At 47.5% G+C, this 26,465-nt stretch overlaps 6 protein-coding genes and 1 pseudogene across 6 annotated transcripts; 1 reads left to right on the top strand and 6 right to left on the bottom strand.

Annotated features, from left to right (window-relative positions):
• Nucleotides 1-4,660: 4,660 nt before the first annotated feature.
• LOC129338440 (histone H1-like) lies at nt 4,661-5,329 on the top strand. Its single transcript, XM_054992685.1, has one exon. It carries the CDS (start codon nt 4,664-4,666, stop codon nt 5,327-5,329), a length of 666 nt encoding a protein of 221 aa, XP_054848660.1. The 5' UTR covers nt 4,661-4,663.
• An 888-nt stretch (nt 5,330-6,217) lies between these two features.
• Nucleotides 6,218-6,628, bottom strand: LOC129338441 (histone H3). The gene has a single exon (XM_054992686.1). It carries the CDS (start codon nt 6,626-6,628, stop codon nt 6,218-6,220), a length of 411 nt encoding a protein of 136 aa, XP_054848661.1.
• A 3,763-nt stretch (nt 6,629-10,391) lies between these two features.
• Nucleotides 10,392-10,693, bottom strand: LOC129338444 (histone H4-like; annotated as a pseudogene).
• A 2,066-nt stretch (nt 10,694-12,759) lies between these two features.
• LOC129338443 (histone H4) lies at nt 12,760-14,036 on the bottom strand. The gene has a single exon (XM_054992688.1). The coding sequence runs from the start codon at nt 13,158-13,160 to the stop codon at nt 12,849-12,851; it is 312 nt and encodes a 103-aa protein (XP_054848663.1). The 5' UTR covers nt 13,161-14,036; the 3' UTR covers nt 12,760-12,848.
• An 815-nt stretch (nt 14,037-14,851) lies between these two features.
• Nucleotides 14,852-15,632, bottom strand: LOC129338439 (histone H1-like). Its single transcript, XM_054992684.1, has one exon. It carries the CDS (start codon nt 15,599-15,601, stop codon nt 14,936-14,938), a length of 666 nt encoding a protein of 221 aa, XP_054848659.1. The 5' UTR covers nt 15,602-15,632; the 3' UTR covers nt 14,852-14,935.
• Nucleotides 15,633-19,324: 3,692 nt separating this feature from the next.
• Nucleotides 19,325-20,270, bottom strand: LOC129338442 (histone H4). Its single transcript, XM_054992687.1, has one exon. The coding sequence runs from the start codon at nt 20,256-20,258 to the stop codon at nt 19,947-19,949; it is 312 nt and encodes a 103-aa protein (XP_054848662.1). The 5' UTR covers nt 20,259-20,270; the 3' UTR covers nt 19,325-19,946.
• Nucleotides 20,271-24,039: 3,769 nt separating this feature from the next.
• ZNF579 (zinc finger protein 579) lies at nt 24,040-25,347 on the bottom strand. The gene has a single exon (XM_054994119.1). It carries the CDS (start codon nt 25,345-25,347, stop codon nt 24,040-24,042), a length of 1,308 nt encoding a protein of 435 aa, XP_054850094.1.
• Between the last annotated feature and the right edge of the window lie 1,118 nt (nt 25,348-26,465).

Here is a 26,465-nt window from a genome sequence, read left to right as displayed (position 1 = left end):
GTCGACCTCGATGTCGGAGGCCTCGGTTCCGACACGGAGAAACCTGCAGGTGCCCCTTCCCACTGGCAATGGTATGGCGAGGGGAGGTAGGAGGCCTGTCGATGTCGGGACGCAGTGGACCGGACCGATCGGACACTGTCCCCAGACCGACGTCGCTCACGACCGGCAGCTGGTGGAGACGGACGGGCAGGCGACGGACGGCTCCGACGAGGAGACGGGCTCGGTTCCAGCCTCGGCGACCGAAGAGCAGGCGATGTTCGGATCCGACGGCGCGGGCTCGGCTCCGGTCCCGAAGAGAATTCTGCGGGCACCGTCTCGAAGGCCATCGGATCCAGCACCGGCACGGAGATGTCCTCTGGCTCCGGGGAATCCAGATGAGGGGAAGGCGTGTGAGGAAGCACGATGACCTCTTCCTGGGGAGCGGGATGCGGCGACCGGTGATGTTTGGTCTTCTTCTTCTTCTTCGCCGGTTCCGAAGAAGACCTCGGAACCGACGCGCTCCTCGCCTTCGAAGGGGACCTCGGCCTCGATCTCTTAGGTTTTACCGGAATCGACCCGGTCGTCGGTTCCGATCGGGGACTCGGTAGACGGATCCTCGGTTCCGATGTCGGTCTCGGATCCGACCTGGTGGAAGATGCGCTACGGGGCGGCCGCACCGGTCCCTGCGCTGGAGAGGCCGCTCTCGACGCCGAGGCACTCGGGGGACGCGGTTTCGACCCCGACCTCGCGGAGGCCACTGAGCCAGCTCTGGAATGCCGTTCGGCAGAGGGGCTAGGGCCGGCCTTGGAGGAGGGCAACGGGGCGCCTCCGGACATGACCTTCTGCCACAGGGAGGAGTTAAGACGGGCCTTGCGCTCCTGTCGGGCCTTGCTGGTGAAGCCCTGGCAAATCTTACAGGCCGTTACATTATGGGTCTCCCCCAAACAGAACAGGCACAGTTCATGGCCATCGGTCTTGGCCATTTTAGTGTGGCATTGGAGGCAATGCTTGAAGAGAGCCTTTGAGGCCATCTTCAGGGGCACGCAAAAGGAAGGTCAACAAACAGTCCGAGTCAAATTACCGAGTCCACAACAAAGTCCAAACGAGATCCGAAGAATAGTCGAGGTCACGAAGTCCGAAGTCAAAAGCCAAGCAATCAGTCAGAATAAAGCACGAAGCACAAAAGCACAGAGCAACGAAGCTCACGTTCTCTCCAAGCGGCGGCAAGAAGAGAACTGAGGGAAGGGGCCGTTGGTCGCTGGAGGATCACGTGACCGTTTGGGCGGGAAAACGGTCGCTGAGGCGCGCGACAAACGGCCCCTTCGGAGCCATGGAAGCTCTAGAAAATTCTCCGGCGGCTGGCCTGCGCCTGCGCAGTCCCCATGTGTGGAGGCACAGAAGAACGAAGATGAACAAAAAGTTAATAGATATTCTAACAAAATCCTTTTTGGCCAGAGGAAAAGGAAACAAGCAAAAAGACCAAGAATGAAATATAATAATACTTACAGCAAGATCTGAGTCCAGTAGCATCTTAAAGACTAGCAAGATCTCCAGGCTATAAGCTTCCAAGAGACACAGTTCCCTTTGTCAGATAGCGTTTTCTGTGTTGAAAGCACTTTATATTACTGTCACAACCCTGTATGGTAGGCTTCTATTGCAGACTGGGGAATGGCTGGCCAACAGTTTCCTAATGAGCTTGTAGCTACTGGAGCGAAGAATGATGGTTCAGTGCGGTGGCTAACTGTGATCTCGGCGGTTCCAGGTCATTCTGCCCAACACTATGCTATACCCTAATGCTCTCCCTACACACCCACCTCATTTGTTGCTATTTTACAGCAAGTGATGTTAGCAACTACTGAGTATTAAAACTCCCTACCCAAAGGGTCATAATCTTCATCGCTGATTCCCAGATGCCGTAGAAGTTTGTGGTTTTCCAAGGGTTTTCCAATGAGAACAAAGAGCAATGTTTTGCAAGCTCAGGGATTCAGGAATATGGACACTGCTGCCATTTGGTTTTCTTCCTTGGAAATAACCTAATGCTTAAAATTGGCATCATCTTGTATTACTTTTCTGGTAAAATGAAGAGAGTGGGCTTTAGTCGGTTGGTTGTTTTACAAGATTCAAGAAGCAGCACGGGAGCAGACTTTTCCTCGCATAAAGTAGTGCCAGGGAGCAGTATCCCCCCCTCACCCTAAGAACAAAAACCACTGACTTCTTTTGTCTCAAATCAGCACTTTTACTTTTCAGTTCCTTGCACATGTTTGAGAGTGCTATTGGTGGGGATGGCTCTAGCTTACTTGACAGTAGCCTGGAAATAATCCAACATTAATCTTATATTTGGCAAATACTTCATTTTGGTGTGAGTGGGGTGAAGAGAAGGGGGGGGACTTCACAAGCTGCCCCACACTGATCATCAGTGTCTAAACTCTTTAGTCCTCCCCGGCACTGAAGTCACAGGTTGGGTCAAAACATGCAACAGAATGAGGTTAGGATGCCAACCTCCAGGTAAGTCTTAGAGTCTCTCTGCACAAGACATCATACACAGGGATGCTCAAGTGACTTTCTTTGTGGTCTTATATTCAAGTATACTCTGTCTCCCTAGTGGTGCACAGGTATCCACAATGGGAGAACAAGTGTAAAATCTTTCACTTGAGCATCCCTGGGTAAGACGTCTTGTGTAGAGAGATTCTTAGAAACCTCCCAGAATTACAACCAATCTCCAGGTTACAGATATCAGTTCCCCTGGAGGAAATGACAGCTTTGGAGGGTGAACTCCATGACATTAAACCCTGCTGAGGTCCCACTCCTCTCCGAACCCCGCCTTCCACAAGCGGCACCTCGAAAGCTCTAGCAATTTCCCACCCCAGAGCTGGCAACAATAGAAAGCAGCAATAGAACAAGTGGTGCCACTGCACAATACAGATAGGCCATACCACCTTTGTCTGCTTCCCATGTAAAAAGCACCAGAGAGAAAGGGTACAGTCCGTGTTGTGTTTTTCCCCACTGCAGGATTTTTTTTTAAAAAAAATGTGATCTCCAGCCAGAAGCAGTTCAGCCCGATCTACCACCTCAGCATTCTAGCTCCTGATTCTGTCACTTGTGTATACCAGAACTCAGACCCTGTTTAAAAATGATGCTATTGTACCAGGAAGACCTGGGTTCAACCCCCCCCCCTCAGCTTTCTCAGACTAATTGACCTCAAAGGTTTATTTTATAGCTGAAAGGGACCTGTATATGCTCTCCTGAGCAACTTGAAGAGCAGAATTAAATTCTAATATCCAAATAATAAAAAATGTGTGCTTTGATCACCCAATTTTTAAAAAAATTATTTCAACTTTAAAAAATCTGGAGTTCAGCATGCATATCTACTACCCACCTGTCAGGCTCTCCATTTACCATTCATGCAGAAACATAATTGGGGCAGTTGTGACTCTGCACAGAAGTCCCATCTAATTCAAAGGGGCTTATCCCCAGCAAAGTGTTTTTATTTAAGGATGTAATGTAATGTAACATATTTTTACATATGCAATGTAAAAAATTGATGAGATTAGGCTATCCTGGGCCCATCCAGATCAGGCAGCTGGACATATCTCTAGAAGAATCTGAAAAAACTTTTTTATTCTAGAATCAACTTTTGTGGTCTGCACTGCAGTCCACTTCTAGTCCACTAATGTTTGTATCAGAACCACAACTCAAGTCCCTTCAAGTGAGAGCCACAAGACTCCTGTTGTTTTTTCCAGCGAGACAGTTAACAGACCTGCTTCTGGGGACTGCCTTGACATCCCCTTGAACTCACTAAGTTCTTAAATTAATCGACCTCATTGTAAAGCAGCGCCATAGCACAAGTTTTCCCCTTAGAAGCACAGGATTTAAAAAGGAATTGACGAAGAAAAGAAGGGGGGGGCAGATCAGACACGAGAAGAGAGAGGAGGACTCTATAACCTTTTCCCTGCTTGCAGCCCACAGGAACCAATAGAGTACACTGGAGGGCAAAGGGCCCATCCCGAAGATTCTGGGGATTATTCATGGCCATCCCTTCAGTTCCATTTCAGAGCAAGGGGGGGAAGAGGAATGAGAACGGGGTATTAAAAAGTTCCTATAGTCCTAAACGCAGCGCACTTGTGGGCCAGGCATCCCCTCCGGCACGCGAAGCCACTGCGTGCATGTGTTACTTGGGGCCGTTCAAAGGCCTTTGGCGGGCGCAGGGCAGCTCCACTGGGGTTGCTTCCCGGCCGGGAAGGGGCGCCGCCTCCAGACACGGCCCCGGCCGCCTCCGCCAGCCCCGGGCCTCGCAGGGGGCTTCGGAATCGGCCGGAAAAGGGCAAAGATTCGGCAGCCCCAGAGGCGCGCGGCCGGCCCGCGCCGCCTTCCGCTCGCCTTCCCCGCCGCGCCCGGCCCCCGCCGCGCCCCCGCCGGCCACGCGGGGCCGGAGCGGATCCCGCGCGCCCGTTTCCCTCGGCAGCGGAGGGCCGGGCCTGCGCGGCTGCGGAGACACGGCCGCTTTTGCCCCCGCAAGAAACACAAAGTGGCGGCGGCGCAGCCATGTCTGGGCGCGGGCGAGCTGGGCGCAAACGCACCAATCAGAGCGCAGCTCCGCCCCTATAAATAGCAGCCGCCTGGCCAGGGCCGGCTCAGACTTTATTTTCCTGCTCTCGGGGAGACTTCGAGGAGGCCCGCAGCAGCCATGTCGGAAACGGCTCCCGAGGCTCCAGCCCCCGCCGCCCCCGCCGCCAAGGCGCCGGCCAAGAAAGCGGCCAAGAAGGCCGCCGCCAAGCCGCGCAAGGCCTCGGGCCCCAGCGTCACCGAGCTGCTCACCAAGGCCGTGGCCGCCTCCAAGGAGCGCAACGGGGTGTCGCTGGCCGCCCTCAAGAAGGCGCTGGCGGCCGCCGGCTACGACGTGGAGAAGAACAACAGCCGCATCAAGCTGGGCCTCAAGAGCCTGGTGAGCAAAGGCACGCTGGTGCAGACCAAGGGCACGGGCGCCTCGGGCTCCTTCAAGCTCAACAAGAAGCAGGCCGACGGCAAGGACAAGGGCGCCAAGAAGAAGGCGCCCGCCAAAGTCAAGAAGGCGCCCGCCAAGAAGCCCGCCGCCGCCGCCGCCAAGAAGCCCAAGAAGGCGGCCGGCGTCAAGAAGAGCCCCAAGAAGGCGCCCCGCAAGCCTGCCGCCGCCGCCAAGAAGGCGCCCGCCAAGAGCCCCAAGAAGCCCAAGCCCGCCGCCAAGCCCAAGAAGGCCCCCGCCAAGAGCCCGGCCAAGGCCAAGGCCGTCAAGGCCAAGCCCAAAGCCGCCAAGCCCAAGACCCCCAAGGCCAAGACGGCCAAGCCCAAGAAGGCGGCGCCCAAGAAGAAGTGAACACGCCCGCCCGCCCGCCCCGCGCCGCACTCAGCCCAAAGGCTCTTTTCAGAGCCACCCACAGCCGCCCAGAAAGAGCCGAGTCCTTTCCCATAGCGTGCTTTACAATAAATATTTAACACGGAAATTGAACAGCCACAACTCTTCCCAACCAAAAAACCCTCTTGTGGTTGGATAACGCCCAGCTAGCTGCTTTTCACTATTGAAAGCTTGTACCGTAGAAGTGCCAGTAGATCAATAACCGCACAAGATCATTTGTGCAATGATGCGAATTCAGGCAGCCCTGCATCTTTCAATAGCAAGGATGCGACATTTATTGCTCATGTGTTAAGACTACTCTCCATCCCGCTTTGCAATACAAAAATCATGAGAAGTGTGCAGTGGGTCATTGGTGGAGCATCTGGTACAAGCTCAAACCCCACTATCTAGCAAAAAATATTTTAGGTGATTCAATCTATGTAAGACCCTCACTGCGTAGACAACACTAACATCGATACTCAGTTTCAGTACAAGGCAGCTTTATGTGCGTTCGTATGTAAATACAGCTAGAAAGCATATCAGAAAAGCTAGTCTTGTTGAAGCGGTTTACTTTTCAGACTACCCCCCCAAGCTTGTAGCGGGTTACAGGCTCACATGTCCGGACCAACTTTAAATTATTCCTGTTCCTAGCCGTTCGATGGGGGTACTGAAATGTCAAGTTTGCTTCACGCACTCAGTTTTACATGACTACCTACTGCAAAGGTTATCATTCAATGTATCCCCCTAGAAAGGAAAAAAAAATGTTGCAAAAGTAGGAAACGAGCTCTTTCAAAGTGAAAAAGTGGTGGCTCTTAAAAGAGCCTTTGGGTAGTTACGGGAGTTCCGTATGACTCGAAACTTGGACTCAGTTTAAGCTCGCTCTCCCCGGATGCGTCGGGCCAGCTGGATGTCTTTGGGCATGATCGTGACTCGCTTGGCGTGAATGGCGCAGAGGTTGGTGTCTTCGAAGAGCCCAACGAGGTAGGCTTCGCTGGCCTCCTGCAGGGCCATGACAGCGGAGCTCTGGAAGCGCAAGTCAGTCTTGAAATCTTGAGCAATCTCACGCACCAAGCGCTGGAAAGGCAGTTTGCGGATCAGAAGCTCGGTAGATTTCTGGTAGCGCCGAATTTCTCGAAGGGCGACAGTCCCAGGGCGGTAACGATGCGGTTTCTTCACGCCACCAGTCGCCGGTGCGCTTTTGCGCGCGGCTTTAGTCGCCAGCTGCTTACGGGGAGCCTTCCCACCAGTAGACTTACGCGCCGTCTGCTTAGTTCTGGCCATGGTCTCAGCAGCTCACGAACACCCTCTTCAGTATCTTCCTCCTAGTAGCTAATCTCGAACAGTGAACTGCACAGCCCCTCGGGTGCCTATTTATAGCTGCCTTCTCCTCGTCCCATTGGCTGAGAGCTGGAATGCAACCGTTTACAATATTTGAATTTCCCGCGCTTCGCATTGATTGGGCCGATGAGGTAAAAACGTTCTGATTGGTTCCTTCTTCTCTGTTTCCCCCCCCCCCCGTCTTTGTTCCCTCTGTTAAACAAATCCCATTCCCACCCTACCTGCTCCCATGCCCCACCTCGGTTCTTTTAAGAGGCTAATACCACTCGGGATTGGGGGGGGGGGAGCTTCTTTCTAGTAACCATGCAGCTTTATCCTTTACGTATGCCTACTTAGAAGTAGGTCCTACGGGGTTCAGTGGGATTTACTCCCGTTTAGCGTGCTTAGGATCACAGCTTTAGAAACACTTCTTTCTTACCCTCACCCCCCTTCCCATTGCTTCTAAACCTACAAAGCTGCAACGTTCAGAGGGTTCTTGTGCCTCTCTGGGAAATTATACGACATGAGAAATTCCAGTACACGTTCTACAAAGAGAAAAGACTGGTCGCAGTGGTGGAGTTCTCCATTGCATGCAATTAAATGAGAGAATCGGGGCAGACCCGCTCCCCCCCCCCAGATGTTCCGGTTCCAGCTCCAACATGGGATGTGCCCCAAGAGACACCCACAAGCCGGACAAAGCAATACATTCCAGAAGGCAGCCAGGTTACGTTGCTGCAACTAAAATAACCAAGAACCTTACCGCACCTTGAAGATTGAAGAATTTATTGTGGCAACGTTTTTTGTCTGTTATATTCCTTTCTTTGGATGCAGGAAGCATTGGTATTCATTTTCAACGGAGTGCAACATACCTATGTTCTAGAGGTGTGCCATACACTTTATAGCTTGAGAACTGAAACCTGTATCTGACAAAGTGGGTGTGGATCACAAAAACTTACACACAATACATGTGTTAATCTTTAAGGTGCCACAGGATCATTTAGAGTTTTAAAAAACTTTTTTATCTTTAGTATCTAAGTATACTGCTCCTGAGTATGGAAGCTACACTTTTAATTATTATGGCCATACTAAGAATGCAAGATGCTTCCATATGGCGCCGGCACCCCAGCAGAAGAGTTTGGGGAACAGAGACAAGTTCTTCAGCATTGCATCAACAAGCTGTATCACACCCCGTGCAAAACCAGAAATGACATCACTTCAACATATTACACCCAGTTTTACACTAGAAGTGACATAGCATATTGGAACAATGCCAAATTGCTGCCCCATTTCCCCCAACTGGCAGCAGAAAATGGAGGAGAGGCAAGCCAGGAGATCTGCTATAGTGGGTAGAGCTAGTCCCCCTATATGCCATGACTCAGTGGCTCGGGTCACATTTCTCTGTTCACTCTTTCCCAAACTTGTTTTTCTCTTATCTTATTGGGGCTGGCATGATTCAGGTGTGTAATCAAGCGGACTTGATGAGTAGGTATTCAGTTGCCAAAAGTATCAGTGTCATTTGCCTCCCTTCAAGCCTTTGGGGCCACCATTTTCCCCACCCCACCACCAGAAGGCTAAGGCTAGTGAGGGGGGGGGGAGAGACCAGTAAGTCTCAGTGAGAAAGGCGGACTATAAATGTCATAAATAAATAATAATAAATTCTTATTAACAGAATAATTTGAAGAAAATTTTGGCTTTCTTTCTGTGTTTTAAACAACCAGTGCTGATTATACTCTTAAGTAAAAACTGTTACCATCAGGGTTTTTTTTAGGCCTATTAATTGGGCATTAGTTGCAGCTAGTGTAAGGTGGGTGGGGAGAGTTGTCTTTTGGAGAAAGGGTGATGATTAGTGGAAGGTCTATGCCCAGCATTTCTATAAATGTTGTTTATTTGCATGGTCAAGGTTATTTTCTTTTGATTTTCGCCTGCTCTCTTCCAACCCATATCATGTTGGCAGTTTGCTGCAATATAAAGAGATGCTTTTTGTGCTGTGGCAACCTAGTTATGTAAGCGTATCAAGAGAGTTAATGTTATTGTTTTTGTGCATTTGAACTTGCCCTTGGAACTGTATTGCTGTCAGAAATTCTTGATTAAAATCTCTTTGGATAAAGTTCCTTTTGCTTTATGGGGATTTTGCTGGGAGCTTGCTGATCCAAATGCAGAGTATGTTCAGTTATATTGACAATGGAGGGGCCTGTTCCTGGGTTCCAGGCTGGGGTGGGGGAGCAGACCTCTCAAACTGAGGCAGGTTAGCCTTGCAGCCACCCTCCACTTGTTTCTTTGAATTTCCAGATTTTCTTAATAAGGATTCCCCTTCTATCTCTGAAGGGGAAAGCATAGAAGAGAGAGGGGAGCAACTTTGTCCCTTTGCTGTCTGCACTGCACTGCACCTTCCCCATTAATCTATGCTGGCCGTGCAATCCCAGGATAACCTTTCACAAGGACACGAAGTGGTGATTGCAGCTACAGATTGCAGGATCCAGTCTCCTGGGGCACTACTATCTGTATGAACCAAATGGAGACTCGAGGTCAGTCCAGAGGGGCTTTCCCCAAGAACCAGCCTTAGCAGTTGGTGGATATCTGGAAGAGGGCTTTGGGGCCTATTGCAAGTTCTATAACTCCTCCTTGCAGGAGTTGAGAATGGCGTTCCAGGTGGTTTTGAAGACTGGTGTTTTTCAAAAAAACACATCAGAGCAGTAGCACTGGCAGAACTTAATTCAGGTGGCTTCAGCTAGGGCCAGGGCTTTTCCTGCCTTGGCCCCAGCCTGGTGGAACACTCTCCCAATGGAGATGGGGGAGTCGGGACCTTTTACAGTTCTGCAGGGCCTGCAAGATGGAGATGTTCCACCGGGCCTTTGACCAGGGGCCAGCTTTTTTGTCCCCTCCTGACCACCACACCCTCCTTTTACAGCTGCCCTTGAGTTACATCATGGTGGTGCCGGGGCTTGTGATGATTTTGCAGTAGCTGATCTGTCTGATGGCACCTGAATTTTGATGTGTCAATGCGTTGATAAGGTTTTTATTGTATTTTAACAATATATTTGTTGGAAGCCACCCTGAGCCCACTTGTGGGAAGGGCGGGGTATAAGATGAATAAAATAAATAAACGTTATATACTTAATTATATCACTGCTTTCAACAGAATTTTAAATAGCCTTTTACTGATTGGATTGCAGTTCAGTGTTGTATAAGCTACCTTAGAGACTTTTGGTTCAAAGGTGGTATATAAGTAAACTACCATTAGTGCTTCACTAATCATCTCTGCTACAGTGGCAAATTAATTTTAAATTGCACTTAGGGGATAAGTCTTCTGTACAACTGATCCACTAAAGCAAAACTAACAAGACAATCCCTACAAATCCATAAAATGCTTTAAAACACTCCACATTGTAACAAAGACTCAAATATAGTGGAAAATTAGAATGTCACTTTCAAAGGTGAAAAGCCCTCACCTTCTCCCACTTTAATCATTCAAGCATTGCCACAGGAAGTCAAATACCAAACTGTTGCACCAGCATTTATCAAAAAATAAACTATGAAGAATTAACTGTCTAAGTTTTAGTCTATTGCAGATTTATTTCTTCACTGATAGAACACATTTTATGGTCCTCCGTCTATTTTGGAATGGGATCCTCCAAATACTCATTTTTGCAAATGATAATTCTGCAATTTAAAAAAACAACTCTTTCCATGTACAAGTAAGTGACCCTGAATTGAAGGTAGTAGCTCTTTAGCCTCCAAAGCCATACAGAGTAGGACCCTGACACTTCAGAGCACAGGCTACATCCATGGTGGTCACTCTTCCTCTTAGCATGTTCCCTATATGTTACGGCATTCCTGATAACGTTCTCCAGGGAAACCCTCAGCACACTGCATGTTTCTTCATTGATCAGTCCTGAAACGCGCTTCACTCCTCCCAGCGAGCCAAACGGCGGATGGCAGGGTCAGCAATCCCTTGAATTTTATCTTGAAGAACTTTACGATACCTTTCGGTTCCCCCTTTCCTTTGCCATCGTTTCCATGGCCACGCATCTCTCAAACTACTGCAAACGGTTTGCGTGTAAGCAGAAAGAGGAAAAAAAACTATTTAGAGAGTATTTAATCCGACCAGAGGAGTTAGCCGTGTTAGTCTGTAGTAGCAAAATCAAAAAGAGTCCAGAAGCACCTTTAAGACTAACCAATTTTATTGTAGCATAAGCTTTCGAGAATCAAGTTCTCTTCGTCAGATGCATGATACAAACTGGGCAAATACAGAAGAGGAGGAGGGAGAGGGGAGAGAGGGGCTTCTCTCCCCTCTCCCTCCTCCTCTTCTGTATTTGCCCAGTTTGTATCATGCATCTGACGAAGAGAACTTGATTCTCGAAAGCTTATGCTACAATAAAATTGGTTAGTCTTAAAGGTGCTACTGGACTCTTTTTGATTTTTCTTAATCCGACCAGAGTGGGAACTGCAGAGATTTTTTTAACGAGGTGACGTCATTTCCTCCCGCGGGAGGTCTGACCAATGAATGACAAGAATACAATTTTAAATTAACCAATAAGAAATCAGTGTACCAAGGACCGGCAAGATTTGAGTCGTGCTGTATTTATTGATAAATCGAAAAAAATGATGTATGTGACTGTTCGGGATGGCCAGAAAGTGAGCGCTAACTAAACCTCTAGTTTAATCACAGGATTATTTTCTGATCGCTCAGAAGATTCCAGAGGAGCAATAGAATTTCTTTGCCGCAGCCAAGTAAAACAGGAGTCCAGAGTACAGCTATTCCAGCCTAACTTTTTGGGAATCAGAGCTTCGGATGCATCTGATGTATGAACGTTTATTTTGGACTTTATTTTATTCAACTAAGATATCAGACTCGCACAGCAGGCAATCAGTGTAAATGCAGGCTGTTGAAATCCATGTTTGCTCCTAAGTAAATAAGTTCAATGGGACCTGCTCTCTAATTAGAGTGCATAGAGTTGAAACCTCATGTCATTAAAATTCCGAAGCTGTTACCAAGCGGTATAAATTTCTCCCTGTTCTCCCCCAAGAACAGCGTTGCGATTTGGTGCTTTTGTGTCGGTCAGTTTCATGCCTGAATATCCTGCGAGAAAGCCCAGTGAAGCTAGCTTGATTAAGAAATAGGAAAAGGGCCCCGAGTTTTAAAATTAATGTCAATACTACCCAGTAGGAAAACATGCCTTTTATACGGTTTGAGGCCCTCTCTGCGCAGCTGGTAACAAACAATTCTTCACAAAGAAAGACGGTATCTTAAAATATTTGAAATCCACGAACTGTTCCCAACTGTGTCAGTTTTTCGCTTGTTCTCTAGAGCCTGTGAATTAACCTATTTTATTTTCTGCGTGCATCGAAAACTGCGAGAATTTGGTATCAAAGAAAGAAAATGGTTAGAAGATTGGAGGCGCCTGATTAGTCTTAAAGCTAGTGACGTAGGGAATGTAGCTTGCGTTGTGATTGGACAGACGCTAGAAGACCTCTTTTTCTACAATGCTTCTGCGTTCTTTATTGACATGAAAAATACCGCCCCATCCAGAGAATTCGTAAGGAGAAGAATCCCGCCTGAAATACAATTTGAACGCGGGGGAAGGGGAAAGGCAGTAAAAATGGACAGGCTATAAAGAAATAAACGCTTTATCAATAAACCAGAAAAACTTCCTGAAGATTACTTGGAAAAACAGAATCGTTTCTGCTCCACTCCACGACTTGCATTTTATAGAAGCCAAAACATAGAAAATGTTTTTTTAAAAAAAAATCAGTAAAAAGTGCTCAGGATAGCAATAAAATAGGAAGATGATGAACCGTTTTGATACATTACAAAGCAGCAGCCGTTCGAAAGTTGCTACAAATACAAAAAATCACCCTACAACCCAATGTTTAAAAATTGTTTCATTCAAACAAAACCCCCAAGAGATACAAGTTCAAACCCTCATTTTGACAATTGTCCCGTGATAATTACTTGAGCATATTTTTCCCGGGAAAGCGTTGGATCCAAACGTGTTAATGAATTAAAAACGTTTTTATTAACAAACATGTAAAACAAGGAGCGTAAAAAACACGTAGTATACGTTGGGCGAGACTTAACTAGATCTTATGTTTTCAGTAGATAGCAACACAGCTCTTTTTTGGAAAACATGGGCGGCTCTGAAAAGAGCCTTTTGAGTTTATGGGAAAAGCAGGAACGGGGAAATTAGCCACCAAACCCGTACAGAGTACGGCCCTGGCGTTTCAAGGCGTAGACCACATCCATGGCCGTCACCGTCTTCCTCTTGGCGTGCTCAGTGTATGTCACAGCATCTCGGATCACGTTCTCTAGAAAAACCTTCAAGACTCCGCGGGTCTCCTCGTAGATCAAGCCAGAAATACGTTTCACACCCCCGCGACGAGCCAAACGCCGAATAGCTGGCTTAGTGATGCCTTGAATATTATCCCGAAGAACCTTCCGGTGCCGCTTGGCTCCCCCTTTACCAAGACCTTTGCCTCCCTTTCCACGGCCAGACATGCTTCAGGCAAGATCTTTCTCCCACACACTGCGCAAAAACAGAACGTTTGAAAATCGAAGCGCCGCGGCCGGATTTTATAGCACGGAATCGGACTTGAGTGAAAACTTCAAGAGGGAGGGTCCTGATTTTTGCTCCGCCCATCTTATCAGCCTATTTGCTTCTTATCAGCTTCACCTTCCGGGAGTTTGTTCGGACTCTTCCAGTTTTAAGGATACTTCAAATAGAGTATTTTCTTGTAGGCTCGAAAACATGCGGTTTCTGTCAAAGAAACTCTTTTTACTGGGAGGGCAATCAATTAAAAAAATGTTTTACAATATTTGGTTTGGAAGATGCATCTGGATTTTCTTCCTGTTTCTGAAAAAGACATATGAAGGAGCACAACAAACTGTTTTAACTTCGTCTCAAACCGTATCCTGGTCATTTACTTTTTAAATAGACAGCATTTATCTGGAAAAAAAATGGGTTTTTAATATAGTGGCTGGAGCTCAGGGCAAGTTAAATTACGTGGTTATATAAACGAGATCCCAAGGCTCTTCTGGTATTTATCAAGTCTTCCGTGATTTTACATTATTTTCTCTTTATTTTATTTATCAATACTCTTCACAGGCGCGCTCATATAGCGCTGTCGGCAACAGAGTTGCATACTCAGTTCCGCGAATAATGCTTTTTTCTTACTTTTCCCTACAAGATAAAACTGAATATAAAGCAGCTGCTCACCATTATCAGTAAGAACTAAGAACAAAACCTTGAAACTTACAAGGAAACAAAAATGGCTTCGATGGATGAACGCCTCCCTGAGAATATCATTCTATTGGTCGGGAGCCAACGTGAAGCATTGACGATCGGAGGCGGGGACGGTGTCTATCCACTCTTTGTAAAACCCGGGAACCTTTTGAAAGCCAGGCTTATAGCGCTTCTTTCAAGCATCCAGGGTCGGTCAGAACTGATTTTATTTTTCTGTAGTTGGGAGCGGAGGGGGGGCGAGCACTTGGTGACTCCCAAAACAGCCACTGAAGTGCTCCAGCCCTGGCGGGAGTGGAAAACACCCGCACCGCAAGCGCCCTGGCGAGGTGGCCGTAGGAGAAATCCGTCCCCACCAAAAGTCTACAGAGCTGATCCTTTTCAGGGTTTAGCGCCCGTGGTCGCCAAGATTTCAAGACCCACCTGCGCTTCCAAAGCTCGACTGTCATGGCCCTGCAGGAGGCCAGCGAGACCTACTCGGTCCATCTAGACACTAATCTTTCCGCCCCCATCGCTTAACGGGTCAAGCATCGTGCCGAATGATAATCCAGCTAGCCAGGTGCGCCCGCGGGGAGAGAACGTAAAACGCTCCCCTTCTCCTCGCCAATGGTTGTCAACTCCACTCAGCAACCTAAAGGTTCTTTGCAGAACCACTTACATTTTCGTTTAAAAGTGTTGGGAGTCGGACAGGGGGCACTTTACTGAGAATCAAAGCGCCTGGGTGTTTCGCCGCTAGGCAAGAGCAGCTTTTTGGGTTGGTAAGAGTGCTTGAGCGCAGAGCCGGTCTGCGCTTTTGAACGAGTGCCCATCAGTATTTATTGCCGTTATTAAAAGGGCGCGGGGTTGAATCGTGCTCTTTTCTGCCTGTCTTGTTCCCCAGTGTAAACGGGAAGCACCCTGGGCATACTGCATACTGATAGAGCACGCTGTGGGGGAAGGTCGGTGCATAAGGGACTCGGCTCTTTCTGGGCGGCTGTGGGTGGCTCTGAAAAGAGCCTTTGGGCTGAGTGCGGCGCGGGGCGGGCGGGCGTGTTCACTTCTTCTTGGGCGCCGCCTTCTTGGGCTTGGCCGTCTTGGCCTTGGGGGTCTTGGGCTTGGCGGCTTTGGGCTTGGCCTTGACGGCCTTGGCCTTGGCCGGGCTCTTGGCGGGGGCCTTCTTGGGCTTGGCGGCGGGCTTGGGCTTCTTGGGGCTCTTGGCGGGCGCCTTCTTGGCGGCGGCGGCAGGCTTGCGGGGCGCCTTCTTGGGGCTCTTCTTGACGCCGGCCGCCTTCTTGGGCTTCTTGGCGGCGGCGGCGGCGGGCTTCTTGGCGGGCGCCTTCTTGACTTTGGCGGGCGCCTTCTTCTTGGCGCCCTTGTCCTTGCCGTCGGCCTGCTTCTTGTTGAGCTTGAAGGAGCCCGAGGCGCCCGTGCCCTTGGTCTGCACCAGCGTGCCTTTGCTCACCAGGCTCTTGAGGCCCAGCTTGATGCGGCTGTTGTTCTTCTCCACGTCGTAGCCGGCGGCCGCCAGCGCCTTCTTGAGGGCGGCCAGCGACACCCCGTTGCGCTCCTTGGAGGCGGCCACGGCCTTGGTGAGCAGCTCGGTGACGCTGGGGCCCGAGGCCTTGCGCGGCTTGGCGGCGGCCTTCTTGGCCGCTTTCTTGGCCGGCGCCTTGGCGGCGGGGGCGGCGGGGGCTGGAGCCTCGGGAGCCGTTTCCGACATGGCTGCTGCGGGTCTGCGGGCCTCCTCGAAGTCTCCCCGGGAGCAGGAAAATAAAGTCTGAGCCGGCCCTGGCCAGGCGGCTGCTATTTATAGGGGCGGAGCTGCGCTCTGATTGGTGCGTTTGCGCCCAGCTCGCCCGCGCCCAGACATGGCTGCGCCGCCGCCACTTTGTGTTTCTTGCGGGGGCAAAAGCGGCCGTGTCTCCGCAGCCGCGCAGGCCCGGCCCTCCGCTGCCGAGGGAAACGGGCGCGCGGGATCCGCTCCGGCCCCGCGTGGCCGGCGGGGGCGCGGCGGGGGCCGGGCGCGGCGGGGAAGGCGAGCGGAAGGCGGCGCGGGCCGGCCGCGCGCCTCTGGGGCTGCCGAATCTTTGCCCTTTTCCGGCCGATTCCGAAGCCCCCTGCGGGGCCCGGGGCTGGCGGAGGCGGCCGGGGCCGTGTCTGGAGGCGGCGCCCCTTCCCGGCCGGGAAGCAACCCCAGTGGAGCTGCCCTGCGCCCGCCAAAGGCCTTTGAACGGCCCCAAGTAACACATGCACGCAGTGGCTTCGCGTGCCGGAGGGGATGCCTGGCCCACAAGTGCGCTGCGTTTTAAGCACTGAATTTAAAAATGTTTATCTGTTTTTGCTCTCCTTTTGTGTGCTGGTGTGTTAAGAGGAAGCTTAACTTTCAGACGCTTAAGCCTGGGGCACGTTTCCTAGATAGCCTCGTTCTGCGTCCAGTAATTTATATAGCAATGGCCGCCAACGTGCTTAGCACTGTTACTTCTTGGGACAAAGATTGTAGGCAGCTCGATTGCTTCATTATTAACCTTCCTCTTCCTTAATTACCACCTTTCCCTTTCTGCTATGTGCTTTGGAAGGGACCCGGGTGGTTTGATTTTTGCTGGGAAGGAGACCGATTCTCTGCTAGCTTTTAGATCCAGAGGAGTTAGCCGTGTTAGTCTGTAGTAGCAAAATCAAAAAGAGTCCAGTAGCACCTTTAAGACTAACCAACTTTATTGTAGCATAAGCTTTCGAGAATCAAGTTCTCTTCAGTTTTGATCAGGCATCTGATGAAGAGAACTTGATTCTCGAAAGCTTATGCTATAATAAAATTGGTTAGTCTTAAAGGTGCTACTGGACTCTTTTTGATTCTGCTAGCTTTTGTATGCTCAAAAGGAGAGAAGCCATTTTTTTCATTGCCTCTTTCCCAGTGATGTTACATCCTGAAATCAACTTTGCAGCCAGAGCCACCTACTCCAATGAGGACTCTAAAAACCTGCCTGGCTCTGGAGTCTTCTATTGTGTGCTGAAAAGGCCCTTTCCCCTCTCCCACTTTCCCCCTCTTCTGTACCCAGCAGTGCATTCTGAGGAATTCAATCACACTTTTATTCTAACTCAGGAGTTACATTTGTTGTTGGGATTTTTCAAACTCGGAACATTTTATATTTTTTCACTCTCCTCCACTGACTTCTCTTTCTCTGTTCTGTGGTTGCATTCAGGAATTCCAATCAATGACCACATATCTGGGATCCAATTACTATGCTATTAATTAAGTGTAAACAAAGCAGCTCAGGAAGAATGGCAAAACCACTGATACATACACAAATCCAAGGTCAGAACTTCAAACCTTGGATTTTAAACCTTCCCAAGTCCTCATAGCTTCTCAGTTGCTTTTGCCATGACAGATTGATGCCAGGGACATGTTTGATAGATTTTTGTATTTCTTTGTGATTTCTGTAGATCTTTGTGACACTAGCTTACCAAACCCCCACAAAGCTGATGTGGGCAGAAGGCAGATTCTGCTTTACCAGTGGACCCTCTATCTGGTTGCTGCAATTCTTTTTTAAAAAAGCTATACTAGGTTGATTTGATATTGATTCTGCAAGATGCTTGTAAACCGGTGGGCCACTCGCTGAGTGAGCTAAAAGTTAGAGGAAGTGGAAATAATGCTACATTTATTTGTTTCATTTATCTCTCTCCTTTCTCCCCAATGGAGACCCAAATTGAGGTACCTCATTCTTCTTCTCCATATTATCCTCAGGACAACCTATTGAGGTAGGTTAGGCTGATTGAGCATGACGGCCTATGGTCACCCAGCCAGCCTCCATGGGGGGAATTGAACCTGTGACTCCCAGATCCTAGTCTGACACTCTAACCACTCCGCTCCACTGGCAAGGCAACTTACTCGGGTTACCTGAGTATATATTTAAGCTACTTCTTCAGTTCATTCAATGTCATAAAACTTTTAAAGACTTGCTGAATTTGATTTCCAAAGCGCCCTGCTCATTCCAGAGCCACCACTTGACAGGAGCTGTCAAGAGAATGCCAGTTGAAATCTCAAGTCAATTTATTTGCAGCCAAATAATTTAGCTTCTTGGTTTTTGCAATCTCTAGGATTTTTAGAACCCTGTTTATGGTAAAGTAACAGTGCTATGAACCAGCCAATGCTGTAGCTGAAGCCAGTAGGCGTCCAGAAAGAGGCTTAAATATAGGCATAGGAAAGGAGAGCAAAATCCTGCGCAGTTGTTCTCTTTAACTCTAACTTGGAGCAGCTCTGCTGGGCCAAACCTCCTGTAACCCACAATAGTCAACCAGCTAGGAAGTTCACAAACAGCACAAAAACAAGACACCTCCCCTTTTTTTTGTACCTCAGCAACTAGTCTTCAGAGAGATACTGCACTTGAACATGGAGGTTCTTTTCAGCTGTCATGGCTTCTAGCCACTTAAAGATCTATCCTCCACAATAGGCAGTCTGGTAAGAGACCAATCCTCCCAAGTTGTTGTGGGGACAGAAAAACTTTTTAAAATATCATAGCCTCTACTTTGGGGTTATGGCAGGATAAGACTTCAAGAACTATTTTGTTTCCTTTTTATCCTAAGCAGAGTCAGAGCGCAGGATATTTTTCCTGTGCAAAAAACCTGCTGTGATTTAAAAGATTCCCATATTTATTCACTTTATTTATAGTCCATAATTTTTTAATAAAGTAAACAATTTAGTCCATAATTTCTTTTTAATAAAGTAAACAATGTTGTCGTTTGTAGACTTTTAAGGATACATATTATTTTGTTTGTTGCATTGTTCTGTAATTCTGTAACCCAGATTTATTACATTGTGTATAATGTTTCACTGCATGGAAGCTCTTGGAACTCCTATTTTAATATTTGAACTATATTATGGTTTTACTGCCATGATCTCTAATTTGGGAGGTTATATGTTTTATCCAGTTGTTATGGCTTCTTTTAGTTGTAATCTGCCAAGTCTCAGCATGAAAAAGTGGACTAGAAATAAAATCAGTAAATAATTAAAACCCTTTGAGAGTACAGGACAAAGATTGATGGTGTTGTGATCAGAAAACACTTCAGAAGCCCAAAGCAACCCTGTCCAACATTGCTTTATTTTTTCTGACTTGGTGAAACTTGAAAATCTTTATAAAAAAGATTAGTATGACAACACGGGAGAGTTGATAGAAACATACAGGTCTCTGGAATAGTTACAAAGTGATGGATACATTCTACCATGGAAGGTTTTGCAAAGCTATTTCCACATTTACTTTTACATTCAGTAATATATCTACTATGTTTTATCATGCTCTTCTAAATATATATGCCTCCATTTTATAGTCACAACAGTCCTTGGAGGTAGATTAGACTAACATAAAGGCCTAGTTACCCAATGAACTTCATGATTGCTGATTGCTCTTTGCTACTTTTAAGAATTCCAGTTTGCCTGCTGCTAGTGGGCTGGGCAGTTAAGACTTCCCCTTGGTTATCTTTGTTCTTTGTGAAGTCTGAATACCCCCAACTTGGCAATTACTGATGTTAGCAGAAGGATCAAATTAAAAGCCAGGTGAGGGTGGATTTGTATTTCTTTCCTTTATTAGATACTAAAATATACATCCAGGACAAAAAAGGCAACTTTGGCTATCACTTCTATTACCAAGCATGTTCAGAAATTTAAACCTATAGTTATAATGGGTGTATTCAACAAAAGGCAGTAATATGCTGTACATACAATGACTGAAACACTATAAAGACAAGTATCTAGTTTGCAAAAACCTTCCAACGAATTGGCTTGTAGTGAAAGTTAATACATTTTTTTACATACAATTCTGTGCTTCTAGAAATTATTCCTGATCTCAGATGAGACTAGGATCTTTACCTAGGAATAAGCTTCATTGAATTGTTATTTTTAAAGGAAGACTGAACTAGCATCAGAGCATGACAAATAACCTATCACAATTATGGAAATGAGCTCAAGCGAGACACTGCTTAAACATACAAAAAGGCAACAGCTCTTTTTATGACTATGTGGGTGGCCCTGAAAAGGGCCTTTGTTTTCTTTTTTTCTTCAGTTCTTTAAAGATGCCTTAACCTCCGAAGCCATAGAGAGTGCGGCCCTGACGTTTCAGAGCGTATACCACATCCATGGCGGTCACGGTCTTTCTTTTGGCGTGCTCGGTGTAAGTCACGGCATCACGGATAACGTTTTCCAGAAAGACCTTCAACACACCTCGAGTCTCTTCATAGATCAAGCCAGAAATACGCTTCACTCCCCCGCGACGAGCCAAGCGACGAATTGCAGGCTTAGTGATGCCCTGAATGTTATCGCGAAGCACTTTCCTATGCCGCTTAGCGCCTCCTTTTCCCAAACCCTTACCTCCTTTTCCGCGCCCAGACATCTTCCACGATCAGTAAACCAACAAGAATGACTCTGACAATCAGAGGGACGCGCATTTTATTTCCAGCGGTCCGACCGCAGTGAAAACCACTGCTGCTGTGCTCCGGTCCCCGCCTCCCAAACGTTTCGATTACCCTAAAAATGGGCGTCGACGCTTTTCCACCAATCAACAAAGGGGACGCTTGAAAACTGTCCAATCGCAGCTCAGGCCAATTTAATAGCATAAGAGACCAATTGCAGAAGCCTGGCCACACCAATCTTTTTAAAAACCAAATGCAATCCTACACATTAACAAGATTGACAAATCCGGGTCTTTTAAAAAGGGTTTTAAGGACTTTAATTTAGCGGCGCTAAAATTCAGTCTTCTCCATGTATGCAACGCGTGCTACACGTGTATGCTTACATGTCTGTGTGCGTTGTTGGGTAACAAAGTAGAACCTTTACAGATTCCAGTTGGCAGGGAAAGGAAAAAAGCACCTCCAAGTATTTAAAGAAGGGAGCTCCGACTCTCCAAAGCTTATACCCCGAAAATCCTATCGGTCTCTAGGGTACCACTGGACTCAAATCCTGCTGTTCCAGGCACAGGACCCCGTTCTGACTTTTGACTTAGATCAGGATGGGTAGCGGTGTTTGTCTGTAGCAGTAGAAAAGAACAAGAGTCCAGTAGCACCTACAAGTCTAACAACATTTGTGGTAGGGTATGAACTTTCCTGAGCTCACGAAGAAGTGAGCTGTGGCTCAGGAAAGCTCATACCCTACCACACATTTTGTTAGTTTTATAGGTGCTACTGGACTCTTTCGCTTTTCTACTGGCTTTTGACTTGTCAACTCTTAAGAGCCAGGCGCTTTGATTTTTTTTTTCATTTGTCTGATATCTAGTCTTAGAGGAAGAAACTTATGGTGGCTGGGGGTGGGGGAGGGAATCTGCCAAGCTGAGGAAATGCTTGTCTCGAAACAAAAGGTCTCCAGTTCAAACGAATCTCGCTTGTATTTCTAACACCAGCAAGCCATTTCTCGAAATAATTGTGGCGAAAGAATCTGGCGGCCTGGCTCCGAGCGCAAAGTTCCACGCGATCTGTTTTTTGGATGCGCCGTTCTCACGTGCTTATCTGTCTCCCCCTCCCGCCCCCAGCCATTTCGCAGGGAAGTCGAGGGGGTGCTGGAAATACTTTCTCCTGGTCGTGACCAAGCCTATCGAAGCGCGGGAATTTTAAAAACAAAACATCTAATTCTACTTTCCTGTTCCTCCAGGATAACCATTATTAACTAAATATGGGAACTGTTCTCTGGGCGGCCATTTTTATCTACACTTAACGAACGTATACCTACCGTTTCCTGTCCCAATCGTCCAAAACATCTGACTCAAGCAAGTTTGGGCTGAAAAATAAATAATGTTAGTTTTTCCGGTGTGAGTGGACTCTTTAATTTTGCTAAAACAGCCTAACCCACGGCCACGCCTCCCGATCTACCCCGTTTGTTTTGCGAAATTATTTCACTGGGCACTGAATATAGATATGTTTTACTCATTTTAAACCATTTTAATCTCTTATCTTTGAAAAAGACATCGATGGCCAGAAAGCGGTGGAAGATCTAACCTATCTCTAAGGGTAGTGAGAACAAAATACACCTTTCAGTTTTCCTTTGGGATAAAACACACCTTTGTGAGGTTTTAAATTTGCATGAGCATTCATACTTTTGGATTGGGTATCATGAGAATGTGTGTAACCTGTTGAGAAGTCAGGTTTCAGTAACAAAAAGGTTGGGAAATTCCTGGACATTTAGGGGTGAAGGGGGTATAATGCCATAGAATCTGCCTTCCAGGGCAGCCATTTCCTCCAGTGGAATGGATTTCTATAGTATGGTGATCAGTTGTAACTGTGGGAGATTTCTAGGCCCCACCTGGAGGCTGGCAACTCTAGTTTCTGCTCTCATACTTTAGCTGAACTAGATGTGTACCCAGTTTTAGATTTTGACAATGCACCATATTTTAGATGCAAAAATCTTAACATTTGAAAGCCACTGACAGCTTCAGAGCATGAAGCAATTTAACAGAGGCTTAATTTGACCGCCACCAATATGTATCTCCTCTTGAATTTATTAGATTACAATAGTTTTTGTACAGGCAAAAAAGACAAAAAAGAGTTGTTCCCACATCTGTTGGGAATGCAACTGGACTCCTCAGCCCACAAAAGGCAGTTCCACCCTTCCCACATCTGATTTCACCCCTGAATCTGTATTTCCCCAGGCCTGCTGTCGAAAGATAGCCCTATAATCATACTCTCTAGACACATTCTTGTCCTTTTCTTCATCACAGCCCCCATACATATGCACCCCAACACATTTAGGGGGGCTATTGCCCAAACAGTGCATTCTATCACATTTTTATCCCACTTTACCTCTAAGGAGCTTGAGCCAGCATACATGGTTCTCCTTTCATTCTATAAACACAATAGCCCTGTGAGGTAGGCTAGGCTGAGAGAAAGCAGGTCACCCAGTTTTGCTTTATGGCTGAATAAGGACCTTTCTTCTCCCAGGTCCTAGTGCAACCACTACACTACACTGGCATTTTCTCCAATCTGCAAGTTAATTTGAGCGTGGACCTCCTGACTGAAGCGACCACCAGCTATAAAGGAATCAGAGGCAAGGAAAGGCTCGAAGCCTTTGTCAGAGATTGAGTAAATCCTGCATTACAGCTGCCTCCTAGTGGGGCTACTTTCCCATTATCCTGACATCAACAATGATTCTTTATTAGGAGTGTTCCCAAAAGTAGATGATGAGCATCTCTTTGTAATGAATGCTTCCAAGGTGTACTGTGGGGGGACCTGTTCTCCAGGAATCCCCCCCTCTTAATGTTCTTTTTTCATTGCACAGAGCAAAATGCTACATAATTGTAATCTGCAGCTGGAAAATCATAATTTTAGAATATGAAATGAACCCACTCTAAAATCCAAACATAACCCAAGTCATACAGTGAGTCATACACCAAATCATACAAACATTTACAATCCTAAGCAGAGTTTACTCCCTGCTTATCTCATTAATTTCAACGGAGTTAAAAAGAAGTAACTCTGTTTAGGAGGATGACATCATCAATCTGCTCTAAATCCATCCATCCATTTATTTATTTAGAAATTTATACCCTGCTTTCTCCCTAATGGGGCCCCAAAGCAGCTTACAATATCATTCTCCGTACCATTTTGTCCTAACAGCAACTGTGTGAGGTAGCAGTGGAAAAGAGCAAGAGTCCAGCAGCACCTATAAGACTAACCTAGATCCTGTGTGAGGCAGGTTAGGTTGACCGAGAATGACTAGCACAAGGTCCCACAGGGAGCTTCCATGGCAGAGGAGCGAGCCCAACCCGGGCTTCCAGATGCTAGTCCAATACTCTACCCACTACACCACACCACCTGTGCTTTAATTCTCTCCCCCTCTAAAGGTGCATCTCCATCACAGCCTGAATTTTATAATGGAGAGGAGTTGAAACTGGACATTGCTGTGTAACCGTAATTTTGTTTTGATCTTATGTCGGTTTTTTTGTTATTGTTGTTCGGATACTTGCAATTTCGTCATAGGCAATGTGTCAATTTATTTGAAGAATCAATCTGTCTCACAGTGCAACTGCTCATGTTTATTTTCTGTCACTGACCCATGCGGCAATCCTCAACGGGAGTTTTGTTTTCAGGAATCACCCGTTTTCTCGGCTGGTCTTTTCAGTTAATCGCCGTCTTCCTTCCACAAAGTCCAAGTGGACGTTTCGGGTCATATTCCAAATCCTGGTCCCATCATGAGCTACACGAAGCCTCCCTGGAGCTTCTCAGATCTTCCTCCCCCTCGTCTTCATCCTCCCTCTCCTGGTGTGTCAGGAAGGCCGAGTGATCCTGACTGTCAAAGCAGGAGTTGCTGAGGTAATCTTCAGGATGGGCGACGACAGCCGTTTCTGACAGGTGGCATCGCTGGTGCCTCAGCAGACTGTACGAGCGGGAGAAAAACTTGTGGCAGACCCCGCACTGGTGAGGTTTGTCTCCCTCATGGACTTGCCGGTGACGAGCTAAGTCGGCCAGGCGTTTGAACTCCTTCTGGCACATGACGCACTGGAATGGGCGAGCGACTGTGTGCGTCACGTCGTGCTGTTTGAGGTGTGAATGGCGGCGGAAGCGCTTCCCGCAGCGGCTGCACTGGAAAGGCAGAGCTCCAGTGTGGATGAGGAAGTGCGTGGCCAGGTCATATTTGCTCTTGAAGGGCTTACAGCAAACGCTGCATTTGTAGGCCTTCTTGGGAGGTGGCCCAGCGGGAGAGGAAGTGAAAGGGGGGGACGCTGCTTCTCCTTCCTGGGTGTTGGCCTGATGGAGCAGAGGGCAGTCCCCACTGGCTGCATGCATCCGGCTGTGTTGCCTGAGGTAGGAAGAGAGGCGGAAGGCCATTCCACACTCAGGGCAAGAGAATGGCTTGTCACCAGTATGGACCACGTAATGCCGTGATAGCGACCAAGGTCGGGCAAAGTTCTTGTGGCAAATGCTACACTGGTGCTGCTTAGGTCCGTCCTGCTTGGCGCCATCTTGGCTTGCCACCCCTTTGAAACACTTGTGGGCCTTTAACTCCCCCTTGGTCTCAAAAGCCTCATTGCACTTGAGGCATAGCAAGGTCCAGTCTTCCAGCAGGAGTACCTGCTTTTGACTGGGGATAGCAGAAGAGGAAGTCGCGGTGTTGTTAATGCCAACTTTTGCTGCCACTACCTCCTCCTTGTGCAATTCTTGTTGAGGGGGAAATTGACCCCGCTCTTGGAAGGGCTGGGAGCTGCCAGTGCCACCTGGGGAATGCTTGGCACTTTGGGTACATTTGTGGCAGGCCCGAATTACAGGACGGCTAAATTTTTTATGGCAAAATTGGCACTGGAAGGATTTTTGCCTGCTGTGGGTCAGACGGTGCCGTGCTAGGTAGTAAGGGAATTTGAACTCCTTCCCACAAACATGGCAGGAATTCTGGTGCTTGCTTCCAGACTGACAACGGTGATCATGCATGGCTGCTGCAGAAATGAAGGCCTTGTTGCAAGCAGGGCAACGGTGGGTAGGATACAGGTGAGTTTCAAGCATGGTAGGCTTGGAGGGTGCAGTCAATGACTTTGGTTCACGTGAGTCTGGCAGCTTAGGTGACTCCATGAATTATCCCTGTACCAGAGAAAGAGAAGACCACTGAGCTATATTTATTATATACCAGTAATATTTCAAAATGCATGCCAGTTTCAGGTGGGGTAGCCATGTTGGTCTGTAGTAGAAGAGCAAGATCCGAGTCCTTAAACACCAACTAGATTTCCAGGGTATAAGCTTTCAAGAGTCAGAGCTGCCTTCGACAAGTTGCCAGTTTATGTGTTACACAGAACTACTCCTCAGAATGTGTTTGGGAGAGAAAGATGTAAAAGAAGAGGGAGTATTGTGATGCTGATTTATTTTGTTATGTTCAGGATTTTTTAAAATTAAGCTCTCATTTGCATTGATACTTAATTAGGATACACACTGCCTCGTGAGCCTCAGTCTTCCCTTCCTATGTTACTCTATCTCTGTGTCTTGTTCTATGAGACCATACATGAGTATGAAGGCTTTCAGCTCATTTTTCTTTTTAATTTAGACTTACCATACAGACCTACAGTATTTGCTTATATATAAAAAAACTCCGCTGCATCTCTTTAAAGCTCTTTTAATTCCAGCTTGCAAGTAGCTGGTGCTCCTAGCTGCCTGGGATGAGTCTGACTTGCCTTAAGGAATCGAGTCTCTTTGCACGGATGGAAAAGCATGGCCCTGCTGAGAGGTTAGAAAACAAATTTAAAAAGTAAGATCGGGAGCCAGCCCTCCCATGACTTGGGGGAGCTCACTGGAAGGATCTCGCTTGTTTATTATATACAGCAACATACGCTGGGTGTTAGGTAAAAGAGAGAGGTCTCTGTCCCCAAGGAGCTTACAGTCTTAAAGACAAAAGGAGGAAATAACAAGGAGGGGAGGAGAGAGGAGGGGAGGAAGGGAGGAAGACAAATGCAGATTGGTGTAGATCTTGGTGGTCCAAGGAAAAGAGCTGAAATCCCAGGCTTCTTATCTTCTTTACACATTAGGTGGGGGAGCTGTTTAGGGGGAAAGAGAGTCATGGATGGTCCACAGACATCAGGGAGAGCCTGTGGTTAAAGGCTAGGGAAAGCCCAGTGGCCGAGATCATAGGAGGC

This window comes from Eublepharis macularius, chromosome 12 (genome assembly GCF_028583425.1).
Source record: "Eublepharis macularius isolate TG4126 chromosome 12, MPM_Emac_v1.0, whole genome shotgun sequence".
NCBI classification, from domain to species: Eukaryota; Metazoa; Chordata; class Lepidosauria; order Squamata; family Eublepharidae; genus Eublepharis; species Eublepharis macularius.
Note: the sequence above shows the minus strand (reverse complement) of the source record. Positions and strands in the feature narration are given on the sequence as shown.